At 39.6% G+C, this 17,374-nt stretch overlaps 1 protein-coding gene across 2 annotated transcripts in view; it reads left to right on the forward strand.

Annotated features, from left to right (window-relative positions):
* The window catches only part of znf280d (zinc finger protein 280D), a 37,300-nt gene extending 20,469 nt beyond the window's left edge, over positions 1-16,831 (forward strand). For both annotated transcript variants that reach the window (XM_015953010.3, XM_015953011.3), the window contains 16 exons: positions 2,884-3,011; positions 3,133-3,326; positions 3,401-3,500; positions 3,581-3,814; positions 3,899-3,973; positions 4,110-4,204; positions 4,407-4,585; positions 7,237-7,394; positions 7,480-7,580; positions 7,672-7,818; positions 7,977-8,111; positions 8,191-8,426; positions 10,792-10,932; positions 11,014-11,088; positions 11,169-11,284; positions 15,941-16,831. In XM_015953010.3, coding sequence (XP_015808496.3) covers positions 2,884-3,011; positions 3,133-3,326; positions 3,401-3,500; positions 3,581-3,814; positions 3,899-3,973; positions 4,110-4,204; positions 4,407-4,585; positions 7,237-7,394; positions 7,480-7,580; positions 7,672-7,818; positions 7,977-8,111; positions 8,191-8,426; positions 10,792-10,932; positions 11,014-11,088; positions 11,169-11,284; positions 15,941-16,158 — 2,332 coding nt within the window. In that variant the 3' untranslated portion in view covers positions 16,159-16,831. The remainder of the gene's footprint in view (positions 1-2,883; positions 3,012-3,132; positions 3,327-3,400; positions 3,501-3,580; positions 3,815-3,898; positions 3,974-4,109; positions 4,205-4,406; positions 4,586-7,236; positions 7,395-7,479; positions 7,581-7,671; positions 7,819-7,976; positions 8,112-8,190; positions 8,427-10,791; positions 10,933-11,013; positions 11,089-11,168; positions 11,285-15,940) is intronic.
* The last annotated feature ends 543 nt before the right edge of the window (positions 16,832-17,374 follow it).

Genomic DNA, 17,374 nt, shown 5'->3' on the forward strand with positions numbered 1-17,374 from the left:
CTAATTAATTACTTTTCCCACTGTTGCAACAATTGTTTCTGTTACTGATAAGGAAATGCGTGCGTTAAGCAGCGCGGTGTGTTGAAGCTGTCATCAGCTGATCAGGAGCTAAAGAGGTAGATGTTTTCATCCAAGCGCATCACGGCCCGTGAAGAACGAGGAAGACGTGATAAATATCTACGGCTGCAGACCCCCCGCAGATTCGTTGCTGCAGCAGCGAATCTGCGGGTCTGCAGCCGTGCCCTTCTTAGCGTGACAGCGGGACGTCCCAAAGGTCCGCTCACCTGTTTACTGCTCAGACGTCCTGATCTTCTACCTTCCTAGATCATCCAGCTGTAACCTGTTTCTAATCATGTCTTTAGTCCCGCTGTAACACTGATGCATCAGTCTCAGACGTCATGGAGCTCAGGTGTTATTAGAACTACCTGTGTGTGTTTACCACCCAGCTTCAGCTCTTCTGTGGTTGGGTCTGACCCAAGTTAGTAAATGTAAGTCCTCCATCAGGTTTGTGCCTCTTCTAGTGTCATTTTAAAGGATTTTATTTATTTATTTAACCATTACTAGATTAGTAGCAACAGAAATGCTACTAAAAACACACAATTATGTGAAGCTGGAAAAATTAAAATGCTGTGCAAAATTACATTAATTTCTGTAATTTAACTAGACTGAGAGACCATTTAAAGGCTCGGGAACCTTTACATGAGTTTCTATTTGCAATTTTAAATTTTAGCTGATTGGGTTCTTGTTAAATATCACACAGTGACCTTTTAATAGTCTAGATTAGTGTAATGTTCCTGTTAGTAGTTCCTCCTGTTAAGTGCTTATTTATTTAAATTATTCAGGTTTATAAAAACATGTTAAGTTTGGACATACATTTTATTATGTTCCAGTCATTAGTCATTTATATTTCACTATTGTAGTAATTCTTGCATGCTTTAGTGAAAAAAGTAACTAAGTAGTTATTTTTCTTGGTAGTTAGTTACTTTTATAATCTTGTAACTCAATAACTGTTACTTTTTTGACAAAGTAATCCGTAACTATAACTAATTACTTTTTTTTAAAGTAACGTTCCCAACACACAAATCCCAGATGTCTCAAAACCCGCCAAGAGACAAGGAAGCAGTCGGCTCCCGGACACGTGATTGGTCTAAACATTGCTAGTGTTTCCGCTGCCTAGGACTAGCCGACGCACGCCGACTCCCCTCTGTTTAATTCAAAAGCGGTAGTAATTGAATAGCAGCGCGGACAGACCAAGGACTGTATTAAAACCAGTTTGTAGAGAGGCTCTGTCCATGAAACCAGAGACTGGGAGGAAAATAGGTACGCTGACATCCAGATGCTAGACATCAGGTCTTTTTGTTTCTAGCTGGCTAATGAGCTGCGATCGTTGGTCAATGGATCCAGAGACGTAATGTTATGTTGGTTCAGAGATCAAACTCCTTAAAGTGTAAAATCTGATTCCTGCTTTAAGTTGCGAGTATTTCGAGAGCTAAAGCTTTTGGAAACGATTGAAACGTTAGCGTTAGCCTCCCTGCTGCAGATTATAGCAGCCTGCATTGATCAGCGTGAGGCTCATATAAACGTAGATTATACCGTTCAGTGGTAGTTAGCTGTTCAGACTTGATAGTATAAACCAGCAGTGAGTGCATTTTCAATGTTTTGGATTTTGTGAATAGATTGTTACATCGCTGTAGTTAGCTAGCGAAGCTAAATTAGCGTCTATTAACATCTGCTGTCTCGGAAATAAACAAATAAACCCGTTAGTCCAAATTTCATTAGCGAAGACTTCACATATCCATCATTAATAAGTGTTTAAAGCTTTTAAAAATAAAAATGTACAAATAAAAGCTTTATATCTGACAAGTATTGAAAACTAGATAATTAGTTATCAATGCAGTCGCCATCTTGGATGGCATTTGAATATTTGGCCCTTTAATCAAGTTAAATCAACTTCACAAAGGGCGCAGCTGGTTTTACCTTTTAATCTAGAGGTCCTTCTAAAAGAAAGTAATGTCATTCTGTCCTCTGGTGTGCAATCATCTGAGATCTTTTAGTTAATGCCAGTTTATGAAGTCTAACATGCGCATGTAAGCAAGCGGAGATGTAGGGATGAACCTGTGCCCGAAAACATGTTCAAATACAAGTTAGCATGCACAAAATCCCTAACTATGTTGTAGCAAGATGTTATTGACGTGTACATGTCTTCCAGTATATAGTAAGTCCCACTTCAAAGTAAACTTTGTTTGATGCGTTCATTTTACAAAACATTTTCAAAAGATTATGGCTGTCCTCTTTTAGGATATTAAGCATTTTCCAGAAAGAGTCCAGGTTGTAAAAAAGTTAATATGTTAAAAATAAACTATTCCCATTGGAGGCTGACGCATGGAAACTGTTTTTCTGATCATAACTGGTTAGTGGAGCAGAATATTGTTGCTTTAAGTGGATTAAAAAGGAAGCATTTACCAAATATAATTCTTTAAAATATATTTTTTCATACTTGGGCATTTACCTTACATTTTGTGCGTGAAGGTTTAGGAGGCTCATTATTCCAAACGTAACACCTTATTTAGTGTTAAACACTCCTTAATGATTTCTAGTGGAAGCATAATATAGCAAGAATAACCCCGGTGGGTGGAGGTTCTGTGTTGCAACAAGTTTACACTCACTGGTTGCTTATTTAACGCTGCTTGCAGCTGAATTTTGGGTGAAGGCTTCACAATTCAAAGGGACGATTTGTAGTAAATGCTCTTAATCATAAGTGCATTGAAAATCTTTTCTCAACCATTTATTTTCACAGGCAAAAAAACTGTTCTAATGAATAAAGTGTTTACTAATTAGAATATTTACAATCGTAATAACCAACGTTAACATTATTTCCAACAGGAGGTTCAGAATGTCTGAACTTTTTATGGAGTGTGTGGAGGAGGAGCTGGAGCCGTGGCAGAAGCAAGTTCCTCGAGTTGACCTCATAGAAGATGACGATGATGAGCCCATCTTTGTCGGAGTGCTCTGTATGTTTAAATACCTTCATTTTGGTTTAAAAAGTGCCTCTGAGTGGCTTTTTCTCATGTTTAAAGACGTTTTGTCAAATGCATTGTGTTATAAGTTTTTGCTTTATTTATTTTTTTACAGCTGATATTAAAACTGATGAGCCTGATCCTGCACCTCAGAATAAAATGGTGGCAGTGACAGATTTAAAATCACCTCAGCCGGTTGTTGCACCTGCACCGATGGTGATGCCGATGACTGTACCTGCGACTCAGGGGAAAACTGCACCCTCCATCCTGACAACCGTAGCTCCACAGCCCGTCATAGTTAATAATCAGGTATATTTTGTTCTGTATTATTAGTTTTTAGACAGTAAAAAAAAAAAATTGACCTGGATGTGTTTTTTTTCCAGGGCTTTATCGTTGCTACGCCACAACTAGCAAACAGCACTGAATTTTTAGCAACTCTCGGTGCTCAGTATCCTCCTGGGACATCATTCACAATTGTTCCAGGTACTTTTAAGTTTATGCAAAGCCTCTCAGATTATTGGTTTTCATTTCTTGATGTCAGGTTTGTGTTTGCCGTCCTTCAGCCCCTCAGCAGCAGCAGATGTTTCATCATGTTCCTTCAGCCGCCCCATTGCCGAGCGCTATCCACAGGCCTCAGGTGCAACAGATCAGAAACAACGTAGTGACTTTGTCTCATGTCCAGAGTCCGGCTTTGTTTTCAACGCAAACAAGTCAGCAGCAGGCTAAACGCCCCATCGCACAGTTGGTTAAAACCACAGCAGTGAAGCCTGCCACAGTGAAAGACATCAATATCAAAGGTTTATAAAACTATTTGTGTAGGTTATTTTATTGTCAGCTGTAAATTATTATAAATTTAATCGCTTTGGTTTTATTTTCTTCAGATCAAAGCTTCGTCAGACAAGGATTGCCATCGAAGGAAGTTGAGCCTGTAGCCAAAAAATCGAAGCTGGATTCTGGTACGTTTCATCTGTAGTGCCATGAGAGCAGCACTTTAGTTTCAGTCCTTCGGGTTGAATCATTTTAGTCACCGCTGCCTTTTAGTGCTTTGGTATTGAGAATGTCTCACTTCTTTTTTTCTCTCCAATACACCAGCGAAAGTAATGGCAAGAACGGATAATGGCCTCATAAAATGTCCCAAATGTCCAGAGGGTTTTTTTTCTCCGGAAGCCCAGAAGATCCACATAATGGTCAGTAAGCTGTGGTGATCTGATCTCATGTCTGCCTGTCAGAGAACAGTTATGATGTCAAATCAAGTTATTTTTGTTTCAAAAGTAAAAGAAATAGTGCCACAAACCAGATATGTATTTACGATGAGTCTAAATGTTTTTGCTTTTTATTTAGTGACTTTGAAGATGGAAAGTTAAAGCATCAATTTTTTCTTTCTTTCAGAATTGCCATGGAAACGTGGAAAGTCAAACCCCAAATTTATGTGGAAACAAGCTCATCATGCGGGTCTCTGATTTCTACTACGGCCGTTTCGAAGGGTTTGCGAAAACACAAGAAACCGAGAAGACCAACGTGTCGTTTAAGTGCCAAAGCTGTTTAAAGATTCTCAAAAACAATATCAGGTGAGATGGGGGCTTTTTTAACGTTTGCAGTGTAATAGAACTTTCTTTCTAATTTCTTAGCATTTTAGGCTAGACGTAGTTTAGATCATTAAACAAAACATAGTGATCAGCTGAAGATTATTTACTGAACGTGCTTTTTTATGCCTTGTTTTTTTCCACAATGTATGAATTAAAATGGCAAATTAAACATAGTTTAGCTTGGGTGTAATTGGGAACCTAAAAATCCGCACATGCAGAAAATGCTTTGATACGAATGCTTAGATTTTCAACCAAGTTACTCATTTATTTTTGTTTGCTTTGTGTTCGATGAGTGAGAATAGTTATAGTTGAGTTATTCACCTGGAGCTGTAGACTACGGCGGTAAATATTCACTCAAAGCCAGATGAGAACTTAACTCATTCGCTGCCAGCCGTTTCCTGATCGGTAAAGCCCTTCGCTGCCAGCGTTTCTCACTGTTTTATTGCTTTTATAAGAGTCGCAGAACGTTGCGCGCTATGACGATGTCGACGCCAAAACAACCAAAACAAAACAGAGGCTCACCTCTTACATCAGGAAGAATCTGCGCGTTTCGAGCATTATCCGTTCTTTCATGATCCGTTGTTGAATTGTGATCGGCAGAAGCTTTTCCGGTTCTCGCCTCACTTTTTTTACTGCAGCGGCCCAAAACGATCTCCTAACACATGGATGTTCTGCTTCCTGGTCACGTGACGTGTGACGTATGCAGATGAAGATTGGCTTTAGAGCTGAGATGCTTGTTCTCTCAGCGCGGGGGCTCGTTCTGACGCCCACACAGTAAAAAAAATGCTAATGACATTGGCAGTGGACGGTTGGATTTAAAATGACGACTTTTGTCGTCATTGGCAGTGAATGAGTTAATGGAGTTGCCAAATAGATATCCATCCTGTGCCAGTAAAATGAGAGAAGTCCTTCTCCGGCCTAACGTCTGTCCCAGATGGATGACATCATCTGTCTGTTTTCCCTCATGGGCCTAAATAAGAAAAATGACTGCTACTTTACACGGTGTAAAAATTGCTCGTGATTAAATAACTTTGCTTGGAGGAAAGATAACGGAGGAAAAAAATAGTCTCTGTAAGCTGCTTTTAATGAGGAAGCACATTTGTATTGCAGCGGCACTCTCAAAGCTGAGGTCAGAGTTCATCCCCATGAAAATCTCTATTATGGGAGCTGAGGTAGCAAAATGTGCCTGCTGATGAATGGGCTGTGCCTCGTCAGGGCAGCGGTGGCGGGTCGCTGTGGACGAGCGGCGGAGCTCTGCATCATAACACAAAAACAAGAACAAAACCTTTTATAATTGCTGATATTATGATGCCCATTATACGTACTTAGAGAGGGAGCTGTGAGGAGGATTCTTCATTTATCTTAAAGGGACTATAAGGAAGTTTGACAGTCAAAACATGTATAGACATAATAAATTTCTTCTTCATACGTTCTCCTGCAATCCCTGGTCCTGTAGAACGAGCCCTGGCATTTTTACTGTGATTGCCTGTTTTTCTGTAAAATCACAGAAAAAGAGAGCTGCTCGGGTCGAGCAGGCTGCTTCACGAGCGTTCACGCTCAGGCATAGCCCGTAGCATTTGCTATCCGTAGCTTTAGCAGCAGAGGGTGAGGTAGTGCCAACTCAGCGACTTTGTCGCTGTTCCTAATGCCTAGTGACAAACCTAGCTACATTTCTGAGGACACTTAGCTACTTTCTGTAGAACTCTCTTGTATATATTTCCTGCAAATTAGCAACAAAATAGCCGTTTTTGCTCCAAACCGTTTGTTGGATTGACGTTGTTTCAGCTGTCATCAAGGATATAAATGTTATAGATAGATTGAACGTCATTGGCTCTTTAGCTCATCTAGTAAGGTGTTGATCTCATGCAGAAGACCTGGGTTCGACTCCAGTTATAGACATATTTTGTTATTTTGAGTTTCTTTTTTACATTAATGGTATATTTTTTACAGTAAGATGCCCAAATTTTTATTTGAGACTCGCCGAAAGGTATTGAATTCACATAAAAAAGATGTGGGTTCAACTTTCATTTTGGAACAATTTGTCAAGCAAGGGAAAGGAATGATCTGAGCATGCAGGAGGACTGACCCATCATAAACCTTTGTCGGCTGTGCTGAAGAGAAAGGTACAGAACCAAATTATTTAATTAGCTGCGATTTCTCCTGCCCTCTGTCCTCCGGGCCACACACACGCACACACGGGCCTGTCTCAGCTGTTATTTTCGTTAAGGAGTGTGCACGTACAGCGTGCACACCTCATGCACGAGCTTGCTTTTGAAGCTGCAGTTGCGCGTTAGGCCTGAGTGGTGATCGCGAGCATAAAAACTTCAAACTTCCTTACAGTCTAAAAACCGTTGGGACCGAGATCACGCGCAAGAGTCAGAAGTAATTCGTTTCTCCTTCCCATTTTAATTTGCTTTGACAAATTAAGAGAACCCTTAAAATCGAAGTCCGGAGTTTGTTTGTTTGTGTATTTATTTATTTTTATTGAATTTGAGCCTTAAACGTGACTGGGGAAAAAAAAGGATTTTAGAAGCATGAAATTTAATTTTGAGCTAACAATATTCTGTCTGATCTGCGTGTCTATAATTATCTCTTTATGTTTTGTGCATGCATTCGCATCTTCTCTGTTCCAGGTTCATGAACCATATGAAGCACCACCTGGAGCTAGAGAAGCAGAACAGCGAGAGCTGGGATAGCCACACAACCTGCCAGCACTGCTACCGACAGTATCTGACACCGTTCCAGCTGCAGTGCCACATCGAGAGTGCTCACAGCCCCATCGAATCCTCAAGTAAAACCTGGTGATGCTAAACATCTGTGCTGATTAACCCAGAAGCCAATTGACCCATCTGATCTTTCCATTCTCTCTCTTTCAGCCAACTGTAAAATCTGCGAGCTTGCGTTTGAGTCTGAGCAGGTGCTGCTGGAGCACATGAAGGGGAATCACAAACCTGGTGAAATGCCTTATGTCTGCCAGGTCCACTCCTCGTTACTGCTGCCGAATTATTATTTACTTGATGCTTTAAAAATCTCAAACCACTGACATTGTGTTTTAACTGACTCCACAGGTGTGCAATTACAGGTCGTCTTTCTTCTCGGATGTTGAATCGCATTTTCGAACTGCCCATGTAAACACAAAAGACCTGCTCTGTCCCTTCTGTCTCAAAATAGCTCGATCGAGTCATGTTTACATGCAGCACTACATGAAACATCAGGTATGAAGCTCGTTTCACACATAATGCGTGTAAATTTGTAACTTCTTATATTTTCTGTAAAAAAAAATATATCTCACACTGCACTGTGGCATGAGTCCTACTGCTTATTCTTCACACTTTTTTATTTATTTATTTATTTATTTTGGTGTATTTTTCAGAAAAAAGGGATCTATCGATGTGGAAAATGCAGGCTTAATTTCCTCACATACAAGGAAAAGGTCGACCACAGAGCTCATGGCCACAAAACTTACAGGAGGCCAGAAGCCCTGGAGGGTCTTCCTCCTGGCACAAAGGTCTGAGCTTTAGTCGCATCTTCATCGCTTGTTTAATTGCGATCTGTGGAGTTTTCTGATCTTTTCGTTCATCTTGCAGGTGACGATTCGAGCGTCTCTCACAGGAACTTCATCCTCAACGCCACTCCCCTCTGATCGAGCGGCTATAACCGTCTATTCAGAAGCTTTGAATGTGTCCCAGTTCAAACCTCCCGTCAGCCTGCTCAAGGCTAAAATAAATGAGCCCAAAGAAGGAAAGCGCAAGGCCGTGCAGAGCAAGACCAAGAAGGAGGATCGTCGGATTTCCCAGAACAACCTATCACTCAAGGATCTCAGGTTACCTCAACTTTGTCTGGCCAAACCTCTGAGCAGTACGCTGAACACGTGTATGTTATGGCAATGAGGTCAGAATCACCAGAGTGATCGACCAGCGTTTTCCACCTGAAGTCTTTAATGTGATAAGATGTTTATGAGAAAAGGAAATTAAGCAATCTTCCTAAGAAGTTAACCATCATTTTATGTGATCTTGTAATTAGGGAAGGAAACCTGAGAGTCTCCTCATGTAAGATCTTGTCTAATGGGCCTTTTCCACCGACCAAACTGGCATGGAATGGGAAGGATCGGGTCGCTAAAGCATCATTGCTGCTTTTTTTGTCGTTGCAAAAATCAGGGCTGGACTATAAATGACACATTAACCTGACTTCTGCCTTCACCTTTCCCACTTTTTAATAATCCTTAACATTAACTCTAAGAACCTCATTGGTTGAAAAAATGTGAACGTTTATTGTGCAACAAGCTGCATCCGCTAATATGTAGAAAAACTTAGAGCTTTTATGACAGGAAGGGTCCAAATTTAATAGACTTTATTAAAGCTAAGCTGCATACATGCTAAACGCCGGCCGATATATTAAATTTGTTTCTAAATTTGTTTGGCTAGTGGCCAAAATTATTTTCAAAAGCCGTTAATTTTTTTTATTTAAATCAGGCACCTGTGTGGCCAACTGCTGCCACAACTAGACTGAAAAAATGGTCAAACTAGCTGTCCGTCACAGCTCCTGTGGAGCCTAGAGGTACCCTGAACGCAGCATTGCATCGCTCCCTCCCTTCCTTTCTTTCACACTGTGGCTTACAGCAGCAAAAACGTAAACCGACATATCTACCTTTTACTCTGTGAGAGTGTTGTAAAGTTTGTATCCCACATTGAAAATATGGCGCAGAGGAAGCTCGTTAACATGCTAAGACAGTAGATTTAATGAGTTTTAAAGAAGAAGCTCTGGATGGAGTGAGGCAACTTTGTAAGGCTTGCTGCAGAAATAAAAACACGGAGTATCAACAAACGCAATACTCATCTGTAACCCATAAAATAACAAAAAACATATCATCAGCATCATTAGATCAGCGGCTTGTGATGACACTTGTCTATGCTCACTCGGAGCTGCTACAGATATTAAGTGAAAAAATATAATAATGATAATCATATAATAAATCTCACAACACAGAATTGAGATCATTTATTTGCTTTTTGAACTATTAAGTCTGTTGAGAGTTTAAATGTTTTAAATCTGTTAGGTTGTTACTGACAGCAGCTACATATAAGTTTCAGTTTGGACCTGGTTGCTGCAGCGTGTACATATGTACACGCTGCAGCAACCATTATGTGTAGATTCTCTGTCATCCTGGACATGACCATCCTGAGCTTTAATATAAAAAACAGCTGGACATTTCTGGTTATCTTGAAGATGTTTTTCTTCTCAATCTAGAGGCTTCTTCACTTTGGTTGAGAGCAGAAGGCTGTGAGTTATGGTATATATATCGGCCTTAATAATCTGCTTTAGATATCGGCCATTGGCAACAAAATTCTTTTAAAAAATCAATCGGCCTTAAATAAAACATCGGTCGGCCTCTAATACGTGCTAGATAATTGTTTTCTTTTTTTTTATTATTATTAATGTTGTGGACACTTAGGCCTAGTCCACACGTAGCCGGGTTTTTTAAAAACGAATATCCGCCCCTCCAAAAACTTGCATCCACACCACCTCGTTTAAAAAAAAACTCTGTCCACACGTACCCGGATAAATACGTTGTTAAGGACATGCCAGACCTGTTGGCGGCAGTACTTCCCCCGTTCTTAACCTCGTCCTTCGTCTGTGGTCTTCCGCAAGGAGCAGTAATTCCGCTTGCAAAAACAAACAAGCAAAAAGCGCTTGGACAATTAATAAAGCGAGCGCAGCTCTGAGGGCATCCATGATGTCGGCTAGTGTAAACACAGGTCGCACACGTGATGTCAGCATTTTTTTGTCGCGGAAAGTGACGTTGCGGACCTTAAAACTCTGGTTTTGTCTGTCTCCACGAAGATACCCAAAACGGAGAAAACGCAGATCTTCACTTTGGCCGGAGTTTTTAAAAAGATCCGTTTTCGTGTGGATGACAGGCCAAAACGTAGAAAAATATCTACGTTTTGACAGATCCCCGGCTACGTGTGGACAGGGCCTTAATTATGCTTGTTTAATAATGGCAGCATTTCTTCATTTGGAAAAGCACCTATGTGACTAAATAAAGCTGCATCCTGGCCTTTCTGCAGATCCAGTATAGGATACATATTTTATTAACTTTTATGTTACATATTTTCAATCTTTTGCTGGTGTCTAATATGAAATGACCTAAATTTTTGTCTAAAGTGTGTGTGTGTGTGTTTTTCTAGTGTTGGAAAAGATCACTACACGTGCATCGAGTGTAACGCTGATGTCGATGACTTCTTTTTGCATTTTCCAATCTTCTCACATTGTGGTGCGTGCAGCTATCGGACGAGCTGCAAAGTGTCTATTGGGAATCACATGATAAAGTGAGTCAAAGCTCTCTCTTATGTACTTTTTAAGGTCTAACTTCTATGATAAATGTGACTTTTGTTCCTGTCTTTGGTTAGATATCACAGCACCATCAGCAAAAACAGATACAACAAAAAGGATCACAAAAAGAATGTAACGGTTGCAGGATTTAAGTAAGTGTAATATTTCTTTTGAAATCAGGAAATAAGAGTTTAAACAGAAAAGTTTTGGTAATTCTTTCCTGTTTGTTCAGACTAACCCTGATCTGTGTGAACTGTGAGCTCCTTGTTGATGCATCTAGTGGGGATCTAATGACCAAACATCTGACTGATAATCCTGATCACGTATGTAAAATCGTGCAGGAAAAAGGTATGTTTACTTTTTTTTACTTTGAGGAAAGCTGCATTTGTACTTCAATATAAACTTTCCCTCATCTCTAGCCCCACAGATTTGAAAGATGAAATGAAATATTAAAATATTGAGCTTAAATTTTATGTGCCTGAAAATCATTGACATACTCTGAGTTAGGGCTGGGCGATATATTGCAATATAATTTGAAGCATGTGCGGTAACTATATATATTACTTTATATTTTTTCTTCTGTTTATATATGTCAAAATGACGTGCTTTTAAATATCCTCGTGGCAAATATATGCCACTTGAGGCATATAGGCCTCCTCCTCCGCCCACTCCATGCTTGCTGTTACTGCCATTCTGTTGCCCCAATGTCAGCAGGGTGCACATCTTAGTGACGTCATGTGTTATCGCGATATTGCAGTATTGCGATATAGCCAAAAACTCTTATCATTACTCAATTTTATATCGTTTATATTGCCCAAAGGTTGTCACGGTAACCGGTGTAGCGGTAAACCCCGGTAAAAAAGTTGACCATAATAATAACCGTCTTGTTTTTTAAAAACTATTATCTCGGTGGATTACCTTGGCTGCAGTGTAGGCGCGGTGACCCTTACCAGCCACCGTATCAGCTGCTGAAGTTGCCGGCAGCACATGAGCACTTTGTTGTTTACAACCAAAACTTTCTTGAAGCTAAAGCTGAAATAATGGCCAAAGGAGGAGACGGCAGCGCTCAGGACATTTATTATCCCTCAAAGGAGACAAAGTGGGAAGTACAGGCATTTTTTGGATATTTGAAGAATGCCGAGGGACAGTTGATAGAAGACGGCTATCCTGTTTGAAGCACGTGCAGAAAAAGTGTCTGTGAAAGGCAGCAACGCTTCAAATCTCATGACACATCTGCGTGACCATCACCCACAATTCTACAGTCAACGCAAGGCAAGCTAACGTTAGCGTTTTAGCTAAAATGCGTGATCCGAGGATTTAGGTTGAGGGAGAATGCAACGAGTCGCTATATAAAGCAGCCGCAGCGCCGCTACCTGCTTATAAACCGTGTCACGGACACCGCCATGTTGAAATGACGCTATGCATTACGGGGCTCCCAGGGTCAGATAAGAGTTAGTCTCTCTCCGAGAATAATGAATTTAACAATGATTACTGCCTGATGACGTTTTCCCACAACTGCAAAGCTCACTGGAAGGACACAAACCGAGGACAATATTTTCCTGATATAAGGTTTATTACTCAAGTAAGGGTAAAAAAACTATCTGATTAGAAGGCTACTTGAGTACAGAGTATCATCTGATCTAATATTTTTTAAATGATGACATCAAACAGACAAAAAATAAGAAGTTATGGGCAAATATTGGTATTTTAAAGACTAAAGGGGAAATATGTAAACAAATAAACAACATAATTACAAAATAACAAATTGTAGGCAAAATGTAGACACAAACTGAGGACAATATTTTCCTGATATACAGGGTTTATTTAGTTTCCTGAAAATTACACGTTTTAAAAAATGCTGCGATAATACCGAAAACTGTGATAATTTTGGTCACAATAACCGTGAGGCTACATTTTCACACTGTGACAACCCTAGTTTGTCCACCCCTACTCTTGAGTGCTAAGAGATCACCTGAGATTGCAAGGCTATTTTTTTCAATCAATCAATACTTTATTAATCCCAAAGGGAAATTAGAGTTTCAGTACACACAATTCAGAGATCAGACATACAGTTGTGGTCAGAAGTTTACATACACTTGTAAGAAATATAATATAATAGCTCTACTGAGTGTCCCGTTATTTCTAAAACTCTGATTTTTCTCTGATAGAGTGATTGGAAGAGATACTTCTTTGTCACAAAAAACATTCATGAAGTTTGGTTCTTTATTGTCTTTATTATGGGTTAACAGAGAAATGTGATCACATTTGCTGGGTCACAAATATACATACAGAAACATGATCTAGCAATTTTGGTGACTTAGAAACGTGTCAGTGAACTGAGCTTCATAGCATGGCCTCTTAACTTCTTGTGAGTGATTATGAGTGACTACAGCTGGTGACTTCTCTTAGGCCAGGTAAATAGGGCTCATTGGATACAAACGCCCACAAACGCTACAATGGGAAAGTCAAAGGAGCTCAGCATGGATCTGAAAAAGCGAATTATTGACTTGAACAAGTCAGGAAAGTCACTTGGGGCCATTTCAAAGCAGCTGCAGGTCCCAAGAGCAACAGTGCAAACAATTGTTTGTAAGTATAAGGTGCATGGCACTGTTTCATCACTGCCAAGATCAGGAAGAAAACGCAAGCTATCACCTGCTGCTGAGAGAAAATTGGTCAGGAGGGTAAAGAGTGAACCAAGAATCACCAAAAAGCAGATCTGCCAAGAATTAGAAGCTGCTGGAACACAGGTGTCATTGTCCACAGTCAAACGTGTTTTGCATCTCCATGGACTGAGAGGCTTCCGTGCAAGAAGGAAGCCCCTGCTCCAAAAGCGGCACCTTAAGGCTCGACTGAAGTTTGCTGCTGATCACATGGACAAAGATAAGACCTTCTGGAGGAAAGTTCTGTGGTCAGATGAAACAAAAATCGAGCTTTTTGGCCACAATGCCCAGCAATATGTTTGGAGGAGAAAAGGTGAGGCCTTTAACCCCAAGAACACCATGCCTACAGTCAAGCATGGTGGTGGGAATATTATGCTGTGGGGCTGTTTTGCTGCCAATGGAACTGGTGCTTTACAGAGAGTAAATGGGATAATGAAGAAGGAGGATTACCTTCACATTCTTCAACATAACCTCAAATCATCAGCACGAAGGTTGGGTCTTGGGCGCAGTTGGGTGTTCCAACAGGACAATGACCCCAAACACACATCAAAGGTGGTAAAGGAATGGCTAAATCAGGCTAGAATAAGGGTTTTAGAATGGCCTTCCCAAAGTCCTGACTTAAACCCCAATGAAAACATGTGGACAGTGCTGAAGAAACAAGTCCATGTCAGAAAGCCATCAAATTTAACTGAACTTCACCAATTCTGTCAAGAGGAGCTTGTGGATGGCTACCAAAAGCGCCTAATTGAAGTGAAAATGGCTAAGGGACATGTAACCAAATATTAGCACTGCTGTATGTATATTTGTGACCCAGCAAATGTGATCACTTTTCTCTGTTAACCCATAATAAAGACATTAAAGAACCAAACTTAATGAATGTTTTTTGTGACAAAGAAGTATCTGTTCCAATCACTCTATCAGAGAAAAATCAGAGTTTTAGAAATAACGGGACACTCAGTAGAGCCATTATATTATATTTTTTACAAGTGTATGTAAACTTCTGACCACAACTGTACGTAGGCATAGACACATGACAAGAATTGGTGACTGTGGTCATTCGCAACCCGAGTCGCGCTACCTTAATAGAGATCAGAGGGTTACATGAGGATTGATTCAGGTGGAGGTAAAAAAGGCACTTCAGAGCTACCCTCCCACCAGGAGGGCAGCTTTGCTCTGCAAAAAACACCTCAACACATATGCAACAGACAACACAACATAACATGAGACTCCAATAGGAAGGCAGGGGGGGGCTGGGATCCTGTTTACCCCAGCGAGAGCTGCCATCTACGGTGCTCATCTACTGTACAGTCACAGGTGGGAGGGAGATCTTGGGAGACCTGATGACCTCGCCAGGCTGAAGTCCACCTATCGGGGGGGGGGGGGGGGGGGGGGGGGGGTTTCCACAGCATCTGTCTGCATTCCTTCGTGGGGGTTTGTTGCTTGCCGCTCAAGGCTACCAGGGCGTCAGATTCAGATAACAAGAATTTGTTTGGGTCAGGCTGAGATAATTTTCCTCTCTGCCTTCAGTCTTTAAACTGATCATTTAGGAAATTTAGGATTTATGCAAAAATTAAAAATTGGCTTTCGTTCATATAATTCTAGGATTTATATTAGTGATGTAGTTTTGACCTAAAAAAAAGTTTCAAAGTTTGTTTTACTATTTGACTTAGTACTGTAGGATGCATTAAGTTGAACACCTCCGATCGCTATGAAAGCAGGGAAAGGGAGGGGGCACAAAATGCCTGGGACAATTATTACATTATTTGATGGGACCTGTTAATAAGTAGTTTATAAATAAGTTTCTCAGGCTGATAAATAATATTTAATCTCTCTGAGCGACACATTGCTACTGTACGCTCTACTACAACACCACTGGGGAGGACTAAATTATGCATTTTGTGGAAGTTCACTACAACATATATTTGTATGTTTCTGTTTATTTTATATTATAAATGCACTGTAACTCTTGCTGTCAGTATTTGCAAAAGATTTTTTTTATCAAGTTGGATCTGTATTGGGTTGGCTTAAATAAGTTAAATCTCAGCCTAAACTCTTTCGGTCACAAACTATGAGCAAGAGTATTTGCTCTTTCATACTAGGAATCAGGATTTGTTTTTGTGATTATCTTGTTTCTTTCTTTTTCTTATGTTTTTCCCCTGTGCCCTGTGCAATTTTGACAGATTTAATAATTGAATAAATAAATCAACATTAATTTAAAAAATTGTCTTGAATATTCGAGATTTCAATTTCAGTCAAAATAATCGTGATTATAATTTTTGTCGTAACTGAGCAACCCTTTTTGTATGTGACCCTTATATAAATAAACCCTTATGTGATTCCACAGGGGTCGTTGAGAGCCGGTCAAGGTTGAGCTCACAGCAGCCGTTGGTTGAAAAACTAAAGGAATCAGACTTGAAACCAGCTTTTGCTGATGTTGGACCCACAGACGATCACAAAAAGGATTCAGAAGAAACGAGCAGCCAGAATGAGAGCAAGTCAGAGATGTCATCACTGCCGAATGTGTCATCTTCAATTTCATCAGACTTGGGTCTTAATCTCTGAAGAATCTGCTCTTCACAGATCAGCTGCTCGTAGGTTAAAGAACTGCAGAAAAACACATGAGTGGAACTGCACAAGTGACTCACTAAAAATCAGCACTAAAGATCTTACTAACATCAATCTTTTATGATGCTTTGACTGTCAGTCATGTTATCACATCAGGACATAATAAACTATCAACGCTTTTGTTATTTTTCTGTCCAACTACTTTTGTTTTATTGGTTTGTTGTTTTTTTTTTATCACTTTTTCAAATAAACGGAGTTCTCTTGTTTTGTGTACACTGCACTTTTGCTCATTTCCAACTTCTGATCAAAGCATTATTAGATTTTTCATATTTCAAAGATTGTTCAAATACTTGCAGTTGCATTAAAAATTAGGGACCCAAATAGAAAAGTCATTTAAGAGTAGTTTTTGTTTATGTTCACCAGTTCTAACACCAACATTTGAGTTTGTTAGAACTTTTTTTTCTAAAGAGAAGAAAGAAAATGTCAAATCCATGCCAAGCTGAACATTTTACAGTCATCCTAATTAAGGTGTTGTAGATTAGTTTTTAAGTGCTCATCAGTTACTGTATTCTCTTTAGTTGTTAGCTTTTACGTCATGGTGTATTTTTGAATGTGATATAGAACGTTTCTCATGAATCTGAGGTGACAATAATAAACACTCGCAAAAGAACTTTCGACTTGAAAATGTTTTGAATGATGTAAAGAAAATGTATCGTGATCATTTCCAGTTTCCAAATTCCTGTGGTAAATATTTCTGTGTTCAATTGTTTTAATAGCCATGATTAAAATAAATACATGCATAAGAAATGAAACTTAAATTTTATTTCTCAATTAAACTGGCCCCAGTTCATCTTAGTGGAGTTAGTAGCTTAACAAAAAATAAATAAAAATCTGGGACTAGTTGTACAGTAATCCACCCAAATAGTTTTACTGTTTTAAAGGTGCTGAATGTTTAGACTGATCAAAGGAATGTATGTCGACACAACATGCTTTACTAGTCTTTCTTCTTTTACTTTAAATCTATTTTTTAATTACTCCTGATCCTGTTGACTTTGTGTGCCAACAAAATATTCTATGGCTATGGGGACATTTTATACATATTTTTATATGGGTTGAAATGTAAATGCTGCATTATAGCTTTTTTAAAAGAATGCTATGGGGAAAATGTAAATTCATGTGTCAGTGTGTAAATGTTTTGAATGCCTTTTTTTCC

The sequence above is a fragment of the Nothobranchius furzeri genome, chromosome 9 (assembly GCF_043380555.1).
Source record: "Nothobranchius furzeri strain GRZ-AD chromosome 9, NfurGRZ-RIMD1, whole genome shotgun sequence".
NCBI lineage: Eukaryota > Metazoa > Chordata > Actinopteri > Cyprinodontiformes > Nothobranchiidae > Nothobranchius > Nothobranchius furzeri.